Raw genomic sequence first — 13,480 nt, forward strand, 5'->3', positions numbered from 1 at the left:
AAACACCAGAAATAATGTTTTCTTTTTCATTTGAAAGTGCATCTTTTCACTCCAAAGGAAGCAACAGGTTTAAGTTCCAATATCATGCAAACTGCCAGGTCTAAAATTGGTACCATTAAATCAACAGATAGCCATAAATTATCTTTTTTTAATGTATGGCAGTCACTGTGTACCTGACTAGAAATAAGAACTTCTTCAGAAATCAAAGCAGATAACACTGGTTTTTAGAAACTTTAGAATTTAGTGTTTTTCTTCTTGTTCAAAGGTCTGCCTCTTGCAGGGCAGGGAACTGCGGTTGGTTTTGCAGGTAGGAATAAGCTGTATTTCAATAACTTCCAATACACATACTGAGTTTCTTCAGTAATTCTTCAATTAACATATACAAATTTTATAGAAACAAGTGAATGATTTTTTTTTTTAATTGGCTTGTCTGTATACATTACCCACTGTTTTAGCCTTCAGTAGTACGACAGTCAACTCTAAGCAAACTTGTATACTAGCATGCTATATTATCTCTTTTGCATAAGATAAACTTCTAATTGAAAGCAATGCAGAAAATTAACTCCATTCCTTTATACATAAGAAATTACAGTGTACATCCGAAAATATTCCCAGCACATTGGTGACCGGCATTTCCATTGCTGCATTCCAGTTAAAATAAATGGTTGTTCAACTGAATATCAGGAGTCACTTGTGAACATGGATGGAAAAGCTACTCTGCTATCCCATCATCACTGATCAGGTCATCTCCATCAACCTCTCCACCAGCACCTCTTACTCTCAGACTTCAAACTTAAAAGCAAGACAAGAGATTAAAACCCTATACCAAATAAAATCTGTGTGCGTTTCTTCTACCTTGTTTCTTAATTGGCTTCCACCCACTTTGGCTCTATCTCCAAAACTTCACTACCTACTATTAACAACCACTGCATGTATCTCAGATGCTTGAGCTTTTCCACTCCTTTAACCTAAACCATTCTTGTCTATGCAAAAATTATTTAAACTTCACATATTTGGCAAAGCCCAGAACAAGTACATCAGTATTATTCTACAGTCCCATTACCCATCATAAAAAGAGCCTTGCTGAGCATGAACACGTGCATAAGCTGTGAAGAAAGTTATGTTCATACTCATCAGCCTTCTGCACTCCATCCCATATCCCTAATTGACAGTCACTGCGACTGCTAAACTGTGAAGATGCAAAAGCATTTTTTGGTTACCGTGTTTCTTACCTATGTGTGAAATAGCTGCTACATGGTGGAACAACAGGCATAAAAACTGATAAACTGATAAAAATTCTGTATGCCACAAGAGGAATGAAGAGAGACTCAGAAAAAGAAAACTTCAAACTCTGTACCAAGTTAAAAGCTTTCCTGAAGATCCTCCCCCTCCTTTTTTTAATTATTTAATTTTATTTGTTGGCCTCCTACCTTCAAAAGTAAGCAAAATTGCAATTTCCCTGCTTTTCTAATTTAATTTGCATATGAAACAGATACAGGATCAATCCCTGATGGAGTGTAACTCTAACAAATTAAAGATGTGTTCACTGTCATTAATCTATCCTGGAAGAACAAAAAATTAACAGTTTGTTAACTGGAAGATCATAAAAATAGTGAACAGGGATTTAAGGCTGCCAACTGACTTCTAAGTAACGATGCCAGAAAAGCTCCTTTAAAGTCCTATTATTTGTCACATTATGAAGGTGAAGAAGTTCCACTGAGAATGACACTGAACAGAGAATAACCTAGAGGCAAAAAAATATTCAAAATAATACTGAAATTAGAATAGCTTTTTCCTTTCACTCAGGACCTCACCTCACGGAGCTGGTGAGCTGCATCTGTAGTGAGAAGTGCAGTTTCCGCCTGCTTCGCTGCAGCCTTGCATGGGGTCTCTTGTACAGCCTCCTGCCGTGACTGGACCAGATGCTGCAGTGACTCTGCATGGACCTATGCAGGAAACACAGCCAGTTCAGCTCTTCAAAATTTTCTGGCTATAGTAAGTACAGTTTTATTTCTCAAAATCTGGGGGGAAAAAAAGTTTCAAATTGACCCCCATGAGCTTTTTTCAGCTACATTAAACCCCTTCACCATTTCCGTATGCTCACAGCTTCAAATTAAGAATACTCGTAGACATGGATTTACTTACAGCATTTTGCCTCTTACACACTCCACATTTTTTGAAGGGCAGCATTACCTGAGCTGCCTTCTGCCTTGCCTCGTCCAGTTGTCTCTGACTTTCTAAAGCTTCTTGTTCAGCCTTGATTTTCAAAAGAGCTAAGTCCCGTTCATGGCGCTGCTGCTGTGCCTACAGATTAGGAAAACCAGTTTTAATCATGCAAGTTAAATGTAAAGACCTTTTTTGCCTTAGCCACTGGCTGCAACTACCTCTGAAAGATCTAGATCTACTCTACTGGTGGTGCCTCTTCTGTTAAACTACAATTTTCAGCCTACCAACTGACCCTCTCCCTTTTTAAGTAGACAATGCACATTCCCCATACTCTTCCACCACAGTGTAGAAAGAAAGACAATTTAGAAGGCCAATTAATTCAACAAACTAGGACAAGCAATCTTGTCAACATAAGAGAATTTCAACCAAAAATATCCTCTTCGTGGAATAAGACAAATGATCCAGCGTGAACAACTACACTGCACAGCATTAGCACCCAGCATCAAACCCAGTAAATAATTTAGTTTTTATTTTACTGAAGTACGCAACCAAAGCAGTGATTCCAACTAATTATATATTATAATAAATATATATATATGATAAGTATATTAAAGACACATATTCTAGAGTTACCAGTTCCTTGGTGTCAACTTAAAATAAGATAGGTAACAGACATTAATCCTAATAAAAATGGACATTATCAGAGATGCTCCATTATGCCCATTACGACTTCTCTGCATTGCTAACAAAAGCGTAAACTCGCCCTAATTTGATTAATTTTCTTGCAAAATAAAAAGAAGGAAGGTTAAGCCAAGGATGTATTTTTCCATTACCTTCAGAATCTGAGCCAAAGAAACGCTCTCCTGCTGGGCAAGTGATATGCCTCGTACTCGTTCTACATCTGAAAGCTGTCGCACAGACTCCTCAATGGCACTAAGGTAGTTCAATTCTGCTGCTAAACGATGCTGAAGACCAGCAGGGGAGAAGCGCATACATCCTGCAGGATAAGACTTACTAGTCAACCTCCATAGACTTTAGTGCCCCACATCAAAAACTAATAAAAAAAAAAAAAACTGCTCTGGAATTAGTACTGTTTTAACAAAACAACTCACCACTCGCTGAGGCTGCTCCTGCTACAGACCTACTAGTTCCCAGACTCAAGTCGGGGAAGGCTACGTTAGGTTTCAGCCCTGACGCTGTACTTCCAGAAAAGCCAGCAGGTGACTTGACTCTTTCTGCTGTATTGCCTATAGAATCAAACTGCAACATTTTTTGGGAGCCGGGAGATGGGGAAGAAGTTGGCGTCTTCTGGGATCTTCCCTTGTCTGAGAAACTGACAGTGAAACAAAAAAAGAAAGGAGTCATATTCTTGTAAGTCCAGCCATCTGATAAGACAAAGCAATAACCTAGTTCTTCCATGTATATACACCAAGCAGATCCATGCAAAAGGCACAGTCTTTTATGGTTTGCACAGGCCCAGTCTGCGTTCAGGAAATGGCCTCATGAGATGGCCTTTGTACCTATACCTCAGTTTAGGGTTAAGTTTCTAGAGCACCTTGTTTTTCCCCCCAAGTATTAAACCTAGTTAGCACACACACAAAAAAATTAACATGGTATCTACATGTTCTACATGGCCAGACAAGCAGTTTCAGTGCCTCCTGTTAGGAAACAGCATGAGAAAGTCAGGATGCACTCACCTGCATGTACATTTACACATCTGTTTAGAGAGTCTGAGTGACGAACTTTGTTTTACTCAGAGGAAATTAGGGCAATATTTTGATATCAGAATACGATGAACAGTATTTTTAAAAAGTAAACAGGTTACTATTAGCATATGGATGCAACTGAATGTGATATGCCACTGCCCTGAGTCTTGATCTCTTTCATGAAAATGCACTGAAATGCTTGAAAGCCAAAACTTTAAACAGTTAGTAAAATACTACGGTAATATTTCTTACGAGAAAGTTATACATCTCTTTCCAAACATCCAGAAAATGATGTAGACACTTCTTATATTTACTATCCCGATTTTATTAAACTAAAAAGGATTGACAGTGGCTGCTTAAATCCCTTAGGAAGACGTTCTGCTTTACTTGGCACATCTTAGGAGGTTATAGGACCTTTCAAACCCAATACTGGATATCAGTGAAAGTCACCAGTATAAGTCAGTACCTCAGAACCATTCTATGCCCACACCGAATGAGTAAAAGACCATTCAGATATGTTGCTTTTTAGAAAAAAGCACAGTGACAACTAAGCTCAGTGTATTTCATAACTATCTTCAACACACAATTAGCAGAAAATAAACTGCAAACAGCCATACAGAGGATGCAACAGGAAAAATAATTTTTCTCTTCCTCTACACTCTTTTCTGAGGTGCAGCTCATCTCTCAAAAAGCATCATCTCACAGAGCTGGAGAGGCTTATGAGTATTAGCTCTACACAAGTGTAGCCAAAAATGTCTGTGGATCCTACTGAAAAGAGCAAGATGACTGCATAGGTTGACATGGTATTTTTTTTTTCCTCTGCCTCTTACAGACCATTTGTAGAAACAGAAAATGAAAATTATGTTTCAATGCTTAAGGTACTAAACCTGACAGGATCCCTATATTGGCCAGTTATCCTTAAAAAAACAGAGGGGTCATTTGGGAAGGAATCACTGTTTAGTATTTTCTCTTACTACAGCCATCTACTTTAGGCTTTCATATTTAAAATACAAGGAAAAAAAAATGTTTTCTGAATGCCCATATTACTAACATTTTATCATTTCTGTTACTTTCCTTTTGCATATCCAAAGACACAGCCATTTTTGGTAACATGCCATAACGCTACCAAGCTTAGTTATATTTGTTGTATTTGTAACATATGTTCATGTTACCTCATCAGGGAGTGTCCAGACAAGTTTTCCAGTGTGCTGTCTGTATCTAGGTTCTGCTCATGATCTTTATTAGAAACTCTGCTACTCAATAAGGACTTCTTTGCCTGTTGGGATCCCCACTCTAATTCAGATAGCATTTTATCTTCTTCCATGGGAAAGTGGTGAGAACTTCCATTGAAAGACTCCAACCCTAAGAAGCAAAAACATTGTGAAAAGTTTATGTTTGGTATGAATATCTTAGCCATCAGGAGCCCCAAAACAAACAATTGAGAATTTTTTTCCCTGGTTAAAGATGCCTTTGAGTTAGAAGTCTATAAATCCAACAAGCAAGAAATGCAAATTTGGCAGCTTCCTACAGGCGATTAAGTTCTCTTCTGCATTTTGTGTCCACCGTCAACAAAACTGTCACTCAGCTTTCATTTCAGCAAACTATTGATTTAAATAAAGAAAATATGCATTTGACTCTCCAATACTGATAATTAGAGTAAAGACTAGCCTTCTTTGGGTAAGCTAAGAGAATTTTGAAAAAAATAGGAAGAGAGATAATTTGGAATACCCAATCTTATTCTTCTCATCCTTTTATTGGCTTTAAACCTAGCTTTTCCTTATGCTATCCATTGCTTATATAGTAAGAGTGTACCAAATGTCAAGTTTCTTCATGTTTTTGTAATGTATAAGTTACTGTAGAAAGAAATGTGTTTATTAATTTGTGCACTTACGAAATCTGCCTGTGATCCAAAGATGAAGCATACAGGCAAACTTGTCGCCTTCGTAAATGTGGCCATAGCTCTGATTTTTCAGCAGCCTATTGGAATTTCCTCAGTACAGAATCTGAGGATAGTTCCCACAAGATATTAAAATTAACTAATTTATTAGAAGGCTGGTTTAGGAAAGGAAAATTTTTCAATGCTGTTAACAATCTTTTGCTTATTTAATTTTAGATGACTGTATTTTAAGGTCAGAGAATAATGAGAGCCAAAAAGAATTTAAGAAGGAATCCCAGGAGGAATAAATAAATCATCCTATCAGTATTAGATTACAGTTTCCAGATATGTAGGAAGCCTGCAATTTTCATAACAAGAACACCCTAAAACCTCCTTCAAAAAAAAAAAAAAAAAGTACTCTACAGTCAAGCACGGCACTTACGTTCCTTTTTCCCTCTCTTTTTAGAGGAAGCAGATGAGCGAGAAGATGCTGCAGACCGTGGTCCAGATGAATGCTGAGAAGTAAGCTCTACAGATCGAGGTTCATGGGGAGACTTCCTACTAGGAACTTCTTCCTGAATACTCGAATTACTGCTGCCAGCAACACTAAAAAGGAGCACACTGACAGTGCTTAACTAAGGACTTCCAACTCCCCCGTTACATTGTGCACAAGAAATCCACCACACTTTAAATTAGAGACAGATGGCTAAAACTGCACTAATTAGCCCATCTTGAAAAGCATTGATTTTGAGATTAAAAACTATGACAGCTAAAACACTAGGAAGTTTGACATGATATTGAACATATTGACACATACTTCCGATAATATGAAACAGTAAAAGATGGATAACAACCATCCTTTCCAATGCTAACTCTTAAGAGCTATTTGACTGTAGACGTGAACAACATAAGAATGACTCCGAATATGACTGTATTTTACATAATCTCTGGGCATACAGATATCATCAATAAATTGACAGAAATATGAGCGATTTTCAATACAGGATTACAAAAGATTTGCAAATAAGGGGGTAGTGCATCATATACTAAATAATACCAGCAGAAGACCTATCAAGAAGTTTAATCAGAAAGAAACCATTTTTTGCAGCCAACATTTTCAGTGTGCAAAGTGCCTTTTACCTTCCTTTCTTCTGAGATAAAGTATCACCAGTATAAACACAGTACTTATGGCCTTCTCCAAGGTGCCCAAAAGATGTAAATGTATTTCATTACAAAAAAAGGCATCTTAGGAAGTTCAGGAAGCCATATAAATTCAGTAGTAACATGGAGAGTCTAGGATTTACAGTCTTCAAATTTTAGTCTGAACAAAAGGTTTTAAGAGTTCTTACAGACAATTTATGTATCCATTAGTAAGCATTACTGAACCCTTACTGAAAGCAATTATATGCTTTTTACAAAATCTTGAAGTACTGAAGGTATTTTAACACTTTTTGTCCTAAATTACAAAGACTAACCAATTAAGCATTATAGCAGCCACACAAGTTGAACTAATTTTCACCTGACTACAAAGGGTAAGAACCTTGCCTAAAGCTACCTGCCAGACTAAACAACAACAAAAATTAGACAGACAACGGGAATACTTGACTCTAATCTTTATCTCTTAACCATGCTGGTTGCTGTGTTAACTGCAAGGTCCTAAGGAAATATCTCATCACTTTGACTACTATTACAATACAGCATAACAGAAAAGATATCCAGCATATTATGAAACAAATTTTGCATTAACTATTTTCTGTTGAATTCTGCATTTTGATTTTTACAAGAAGTCTAAACGCACAATTACCTGAGGTCACGTGCAATCTTTTTGTCAGTTAAAGTGCCACTTCCCTGCGACGAGGCAAAATCATCTTCGTAAGAAACCACGCTCTCTGGAGGGCTCATGACAGGGAGTAAAGGGCGCAGGAGGGCAGACCCTCCACTCAACCTTTCATCAAACACTAAAGTGCAAACAAAGAAGGGAAAAGACAAAAATGATACCCAACACAAATGCACGTTGAACAGGTAATAAAGCTGCAGGAATTAAAATGCTCCCAACCACGAGTTACAAAGACTTCCTCTCAAACACAAAAACATCAGGAAAACAACAGTATAGCTATCCCATGGCAGTTTTAACACAACATAACAAGCACAGTCTTCCTCTTTTTGTAAATTATTGAACACTCTACTTCTTTAACACGCTCCACCTATACCATTCTTAAAGAGCACAGTGCTTGAGAGTAGAGCCATCTGCAGAAAATTTAAATGCAATCACCTTTAAGGGAAATAAAACAAGGGGAAAAAAGAATCAAGAAAAAACACAAGACAAATCAACTTCTCAGAAAACATTCCTCCTCAAAATGAGGAACTCGAGGCAAGAGAAACAGTACTCAAAATGAAGAATACAAAAAAAAAATGTACAAAAAAATGTACAAAAAAAGAAAATCAAATGAAGCATCCTGCATGAGACACTTGTAAAGCATGCCCTAAGACACTAACACTTGAAATGGGCTCGTTCAAGCAAGAGAGTTCCCCTACTGGTACACCAAAACCTTAGCTTCTTAAAATCCAACACTGTTACCAGAGTTTTAATTGCCGCACTACTTTGAGACATTATTGAATAACTCATGTGAGCAAAGATGCAAAATGCAAGTCCACATCATTTATCCACTGAAGTTACATGTTTCTAATAATATAGTAAAGCTATATTATTCTTGCGTAGCAAGATCTCAGGATATATGCAAGCACTCCTGTTTATGCCACAAAGTAAGTGCTGCTGAAGTACACATTTCATCTTTCTGCCTTAACTGAAACAGGAATGATGTGTTATTACAGATGATCTGGAGTGCACATATAGTAGTAGGATGCACATTCCAATCCAAAGGGTCTGTTATCCATGGTGGAGAGAACCATTTCCAACACGCCCTGGGCAATTTAGATTTAGTATGCAATTTTGCATACAATAAATGTAATCTTTACGTTGACAATTCCGTAACTATGGGTGTCCTAAATACATGTAACCCAGCATATGAATTAGTTACCAATCTAGAAATACAGAGCAGTCTAATACAAAAATAATCTTCTTCCAGCCCAAAAGCATGGGAATTTTTTAAATTCTTTTTTTCCTTAGACAAGAAGGCAAAAGAATGGGGGGAAATAATTTATCATCCAAAAGTAAAGTGAGAAAGGCTTACACAGATTCCTGTTTGAGACATCTAAAAGTACATTCCTTATCTGTGAAGTATAAAGCGTAAGGAGTAGTAAGACTGGGAAAACAGTAATTCACAAGAGCTTCAAGAAATTTTTCCATTTTTACCTTTTCCGTGAAGCTGATAACTTTTTGCAAAGATGTTGATGACACTGTGGGGACTTCCCTTCGCCAGTTCCTCCCATGGCCCCTTGCTGTGTGCGCCACTTGTCTCAGCGAAAAGTGGCAAATACTTCTCAGCTTCTTTCTGAAACTCCTTTATGGGCTCAAAAGCATTTCTCTCCCGAATGCAGAAATCCTTCTCTTTTAATGTCTCCAGCATCTTCAGTGGCAACTGTTTGTGCTGGCCTCCTTCCTCTTCAGAGAGGCTTCCATCACTCAGGAGAGGCCCTTCACTGATGGAGTCGATGCTGGACTCTTGAGGAATTACAGCTTTGTTCAGAGTGTAAGCCTGGTTTTCACGCCCTGGAGAGTCAGTCTGTCTCTTAGATAAATGTCCTAGTATCCCCTCATGCCTGTTAGCAGCGGGGGACCTCATTCCAAGGCTGACTGCAGCAGTATGAGGCCTGATGGTCTCAGGGAGCTTTTTAAATTCACTAAGGTTGCCTACTCCAGGAAGGTTGTCATCAAAGGCTGTATGAGACACACAGGTACCCAACATCTTTTGAATTCTGGCTGAAAAAGCATCTTCATTTTCCTCTCTCACAGGAGGACTCACAGCCTTTGCCCACCGCCCATCATCCTGGTTTTCTTGCAAAAATTCATGGTCTGAGTTCCACAAGGTACCATAATTGATAGCAGCCCCAGCCAACTTTTTGGCTTCACTTTCAATCCTGCTAGAAAGGGAAGCAGCTGTAGCTTTCAAAGCTTCAATCCGATCTAATTTGCTCTTATATTGGTTAGCAGTAGGTTTTACTAAGAGATTTTGCTGTGCAGTGGGTGAATTCAGGTATGGCTGAGGCATCAAGTTCAGCGATCCCACGGGTGCAGCATGGCTCCTCCTGCCTGCCAACATTGCGTCACACTCCTTTGACAAAAGGTCCATCTGCTCCAGACTCCAGTGCTGGGAGCAAGGGCCTCCACTTGAGCCCATGAGAGCTTGGGGGTGAGAGAGATGGACTCTTGGGCTCAACCTGTCCGGCTGTACCCATGGAGGCTCCATCAAATCGCTCCTAAAATGAAAAGTCAACATTTAAGTTGATGACTTATACAAGTACTGTTATTTTACATTGAAGTATCATTCCCACAAATTTATTTTTTAGGAAGAAATACTTTTTGATGGAGTCAGGGAGGCAGGGAATGGGACAGTAAACAGTTACAGAATCTTATTTAAAAAACAAAAACAAGCCCACAACACAGCACCTTCCAAATTTGAAATGCTGTTCATGGTGTACTGTGTGTTTTAGAGTTGTAACAAGCTGAGTGTTTTCAGCAGCAGCAGTAAGTCTTTTCCAAAAGTTTCCTGACTTCAAAAGGGAGGACACATCTTTTTTTTTTTTTCCCCTTGGAATTTCTTAGCCCCAGCCTTCCCCCTCCAGTTGAACCCAGCCCATGTTTCACTGCAGCTGTCACTTAGGGTAGGCATGAACAACACTTGGAGAAAAGGAGGACTGGAAATACAAGGATGTTTAAAGCTCTGTAAGACATCTTTTTTATTTCCAGATAGCTCCCATTTGCATGACAGGAGCTCTGTACAGACCTTCCTTTGCTAGTATCACTTGCACATATTCTGAATACTAGGAAACCTGGAAAGTCCCTCACAAAAAACTGCTTCTCTGCTTACTACGAGGCTCTCCAAATAACTTATGCAGCCCTTTAAGTCTCATCCCTCCCCTACTATTAGTACTTACATTTTTTCCTTACAATGTTACACTAACAATATTTACTACCATATGGTTTAGCAGCCTATTCTATACACAGTACTACATAGCACTTCTAGTGCTTCCTTGAACTTTTCCAGAAAGGAAACAGGTCACATTGAATTCACAAAGTCAGCGTGGATTTGACCAAGTTAAGGTACGGATAATGAAGCAAGTATGTATTTAAGAATCAGACGTTCATTATGTAATTAAAAATGAAGACACACTTGCACAACAGGGATATTAAGGATATGCAAGAAGCTATGATTTTCAGTTGCTTATATTTAAGTGTTTGGTTAGGCAGCTTGACTTAGAGTAAGAAAAACTTTTATAATACACTGAACAATTAAAAATGGGGAAAGCAGCATGAAAGGAAATAGGGAAAGGCTTCCAAGCAGAAGAAGAGATTTTTTGTACTTTAGAGACAGTAACTAAAGGCCTGAATCCAAGACAATAGATTAAATAGAAACATTGAAGAAATCAAATACGAAAAATCAACAGACGTATTCATATGATCAGCTTCTCTTGCCCAGTGGCAATGGCAGAGGAAATACAGTCTCCCAATATGAAATGCGCGTCCCCTTGATGTCAGCAAAAGATTAACAGCAACCACCATTCACTTTATTTATTTACAGACTCACTAAATACCCATAGCCAAAATTTTCATATGCTCTCTTGCATCACCTTCCTCTTTACTGCAAGGAAACGTTATAATTGCCATAAAGACAATTACTCTCACCAGAACATGAACGTAAGTGCCTAGTCTATTTGCACCTCTCAGAGATGAAGACTATTCTCCTCTCTCTCAAAAGGCCCATAACGGCTCACCTCAGTAGCGGCTGCTGCGGTTCTGAAAGCGACATGTCGCTACTTGAAGATGCACTTGGAGGACGCTCTTGAGCCTTGTTTTCTTTGTCGGATTCCCCAGATGGTTGATAACCAGGTCTGGGCTAGAAATGAAGACAATCAGAAAAATGCATTTTCAATAGTCTGCAGGAGTTTAGAAGCTCTTGTCTCATTAAAATTGAAAAGGCTTACATTTCTCAGTGTAGCATCACATCTTTCCTACCACACAAAGATTTAAAAACACAAGACATTTATGTTTTTGCCTCAGCAGAACGTACTGGGAAAAAAGCTTTTCTCTCACATTCTGAACTAGTTCACCCAAACGTATCAAATTGATCTTAGTCTTTTACCATATATTAATCTTCTTTCATATTCAGCTTCTGATTAGCAAACTTATTTAACTCATTGCTGATGAAGTTTGTCCACTGACTGAAAGCAACTTCAGACAAAGCTCTTCAATTTACCATTTGACTGGTGTTAACAGTTTTCTTAAGAGCCAACCTTTATAGCTGCTGTTAGCTAATATCCAGAATTCTGCTTCTATTTATAATAGAAAGATGATTTCCATTCACCTTTCTAGTAGGCCTCGCTGTGCCAAAAAGCAGCCACTAGCAAGGAGGCTCCAGATGAAAACCACTATGTTCAAGCAAAAGCTACGCAGCTTTCTTTGTATCCTTTTTCTTAACTGATAACCAGACCAGGACAAGTCATGACCTTCCTAAACATATGACCTCCTATTTCTGCAAACAACTGCAACACATTAGGTTAGTGAATCAGCTATACCTGTGTTTCCTGCACTGTAGGCAGCTGAGGTGGCTCTTCTAAAAATGTACGTTCCAGCAATAGTTTAGAATAGGTTTCCTGTAACCGTTTGGCTGCTGAAGGCTCAGGAGGAGGCACATTCTTCACTTTAGTAAAAGCCTCCTTCTGCTTTCTGTAGAGCTCTTGGAGCCTTTTGTTCTTCTGTTCTGTTGCCTCCTTTTGTGCTTTCTTCTCTTCATTCTGCTTCTTCTTCCTCTCCTCTTGCTGCCTGATGATGTACTGACGAACCTCATCTGTATCATAGTGACGCTTCTTAGAGATCACCTGTGGCTCCTCACTGGCAGCTATCTTGTCCGGTTTCCTTTTGGTTGGATTGTGGCTCTTGGCATTTTGAGCAGGCAAAACAGGTTTCTGATTCTGCTTTTCCACATCTTTCTCTTGCTTTGTACTCATGGAATCCAACTGCAAGTCATCGAGAATCCCACGTATCTCCACAGGCAGGAAGTCCTTATTTACAGAGGCATGATCTTCTTGGTTATCATCTGGAAGAGCGGCTTCCAGTTTCTTCAGATTATTCTCAGACCGTACTTTACTTCTTGACCTTTCAGAACTTCTTGAAGATGTTTTACAGGTAACATCCAGTCTAGAATCTGAACCTGTCCTTCCAATACAGCCTGCTAAAGAATAAGACTTGTCAAGTATTTCAGGTAAAAATCAAATTTGGGAAATTACATGCCATCACTGAAACAGCTGCAAAATTGAGGATGAGGGAGGAGTGCAGATCTCGCCGTAAATGTGCTTTTGCTTCATTCAGTGTCATAGTCTGAATACAGCAGCCTTTGCTTAGACTGAGCTCACACCCTTTACATTCTCTCACCAGCCTTACCACCTCACAGGCATAAGAAGCACAGTAGCTACCACCGTCCCTTACTTGCCCTGACTGAGAGTCTGTATAAATTCTGAAAAGGGCTGCTGGAGGTATCAATGAAGATTTACGATGCACATGGATGACATTATATAGCATCTGGAAGAACCACAACCCTGTAAAACAGGGATGCCC

The 13,480-nt window shown here is 38.8% G+C and overlaps 1 protein-coding gene across 13 annotated transcripts in view; it reads right to left on the reverse strand.

Moving 5' to 3' along the window:
- CEP350 (centrosomal protein 350) overlaps window positions 1-13,480 on the reverse strand; it is an 87,109-nt gene that overhangs the window by 39,935 nt on the left and 33,694 nt on the right. For 7 of the 13 annotated variants that reach the window (XM_082313814.1, XM_082313815.1, XM_082313812.1 and 4 more), the window contains exons 10-19: window positions 12,442-13,097; window positions 11,641-11,762; window positions 9,062-10,125; window positions 7,553-7,706; window positions 6,191-6,369; window positions 5,045-5,234; window positions 3,279-3,499; window positions 3,000-3,163; window positions 2,146-2,304; window positions 1,815-1,946 (exon numbers count right to left, since the gene is read on the reverse strand). In XM_082313814.1, the coding sequence (XP_082169940.1) occupies window positions 1,815-1,946; window positions 2,146-2,304; window positions 3,000-3,163; window positions 3,279-3,499; window positions 5,045-5,234; window positions 6,191-6,369; window positions 7,553-7,706; window positions 9,062-10,125; window positions 11,641-11,762; window positions 12,442-13,097 (3,041 nt within the window). The remainder of the gene's footprint in view (window positions 1-1,814; window positions 1,947-2,145; window positions 2,305-2,999; window positions 3,164-3,278; window positions 3,500-5,044; window positions 5,235-6,190; window positions 6,370-7,552; window positions 7,707-9,061; window positions 10,126-11,640; window positions 11,763-12,441; window positions 13,098-13,480) is intronic. The other 6 variants (XM_082313811.1, XM_082313820.1, XM_082313817.1 and 3 more) reach the window with 6 other exon arrangements.

The sequence above is a fragment of the Platalea leucorodia genome (genome assembly GCF_965183815.1).
Source record: "Platalea leucorodia genome assembly, chromosome: 5".
In the NCBI taxonomy this organism is placed as follows: Eukaryota; Metazoa; Chordata; class Aves; order Pelecaniformes; family Threskiornithidae; genus Platalea; species Platalea leucorodia.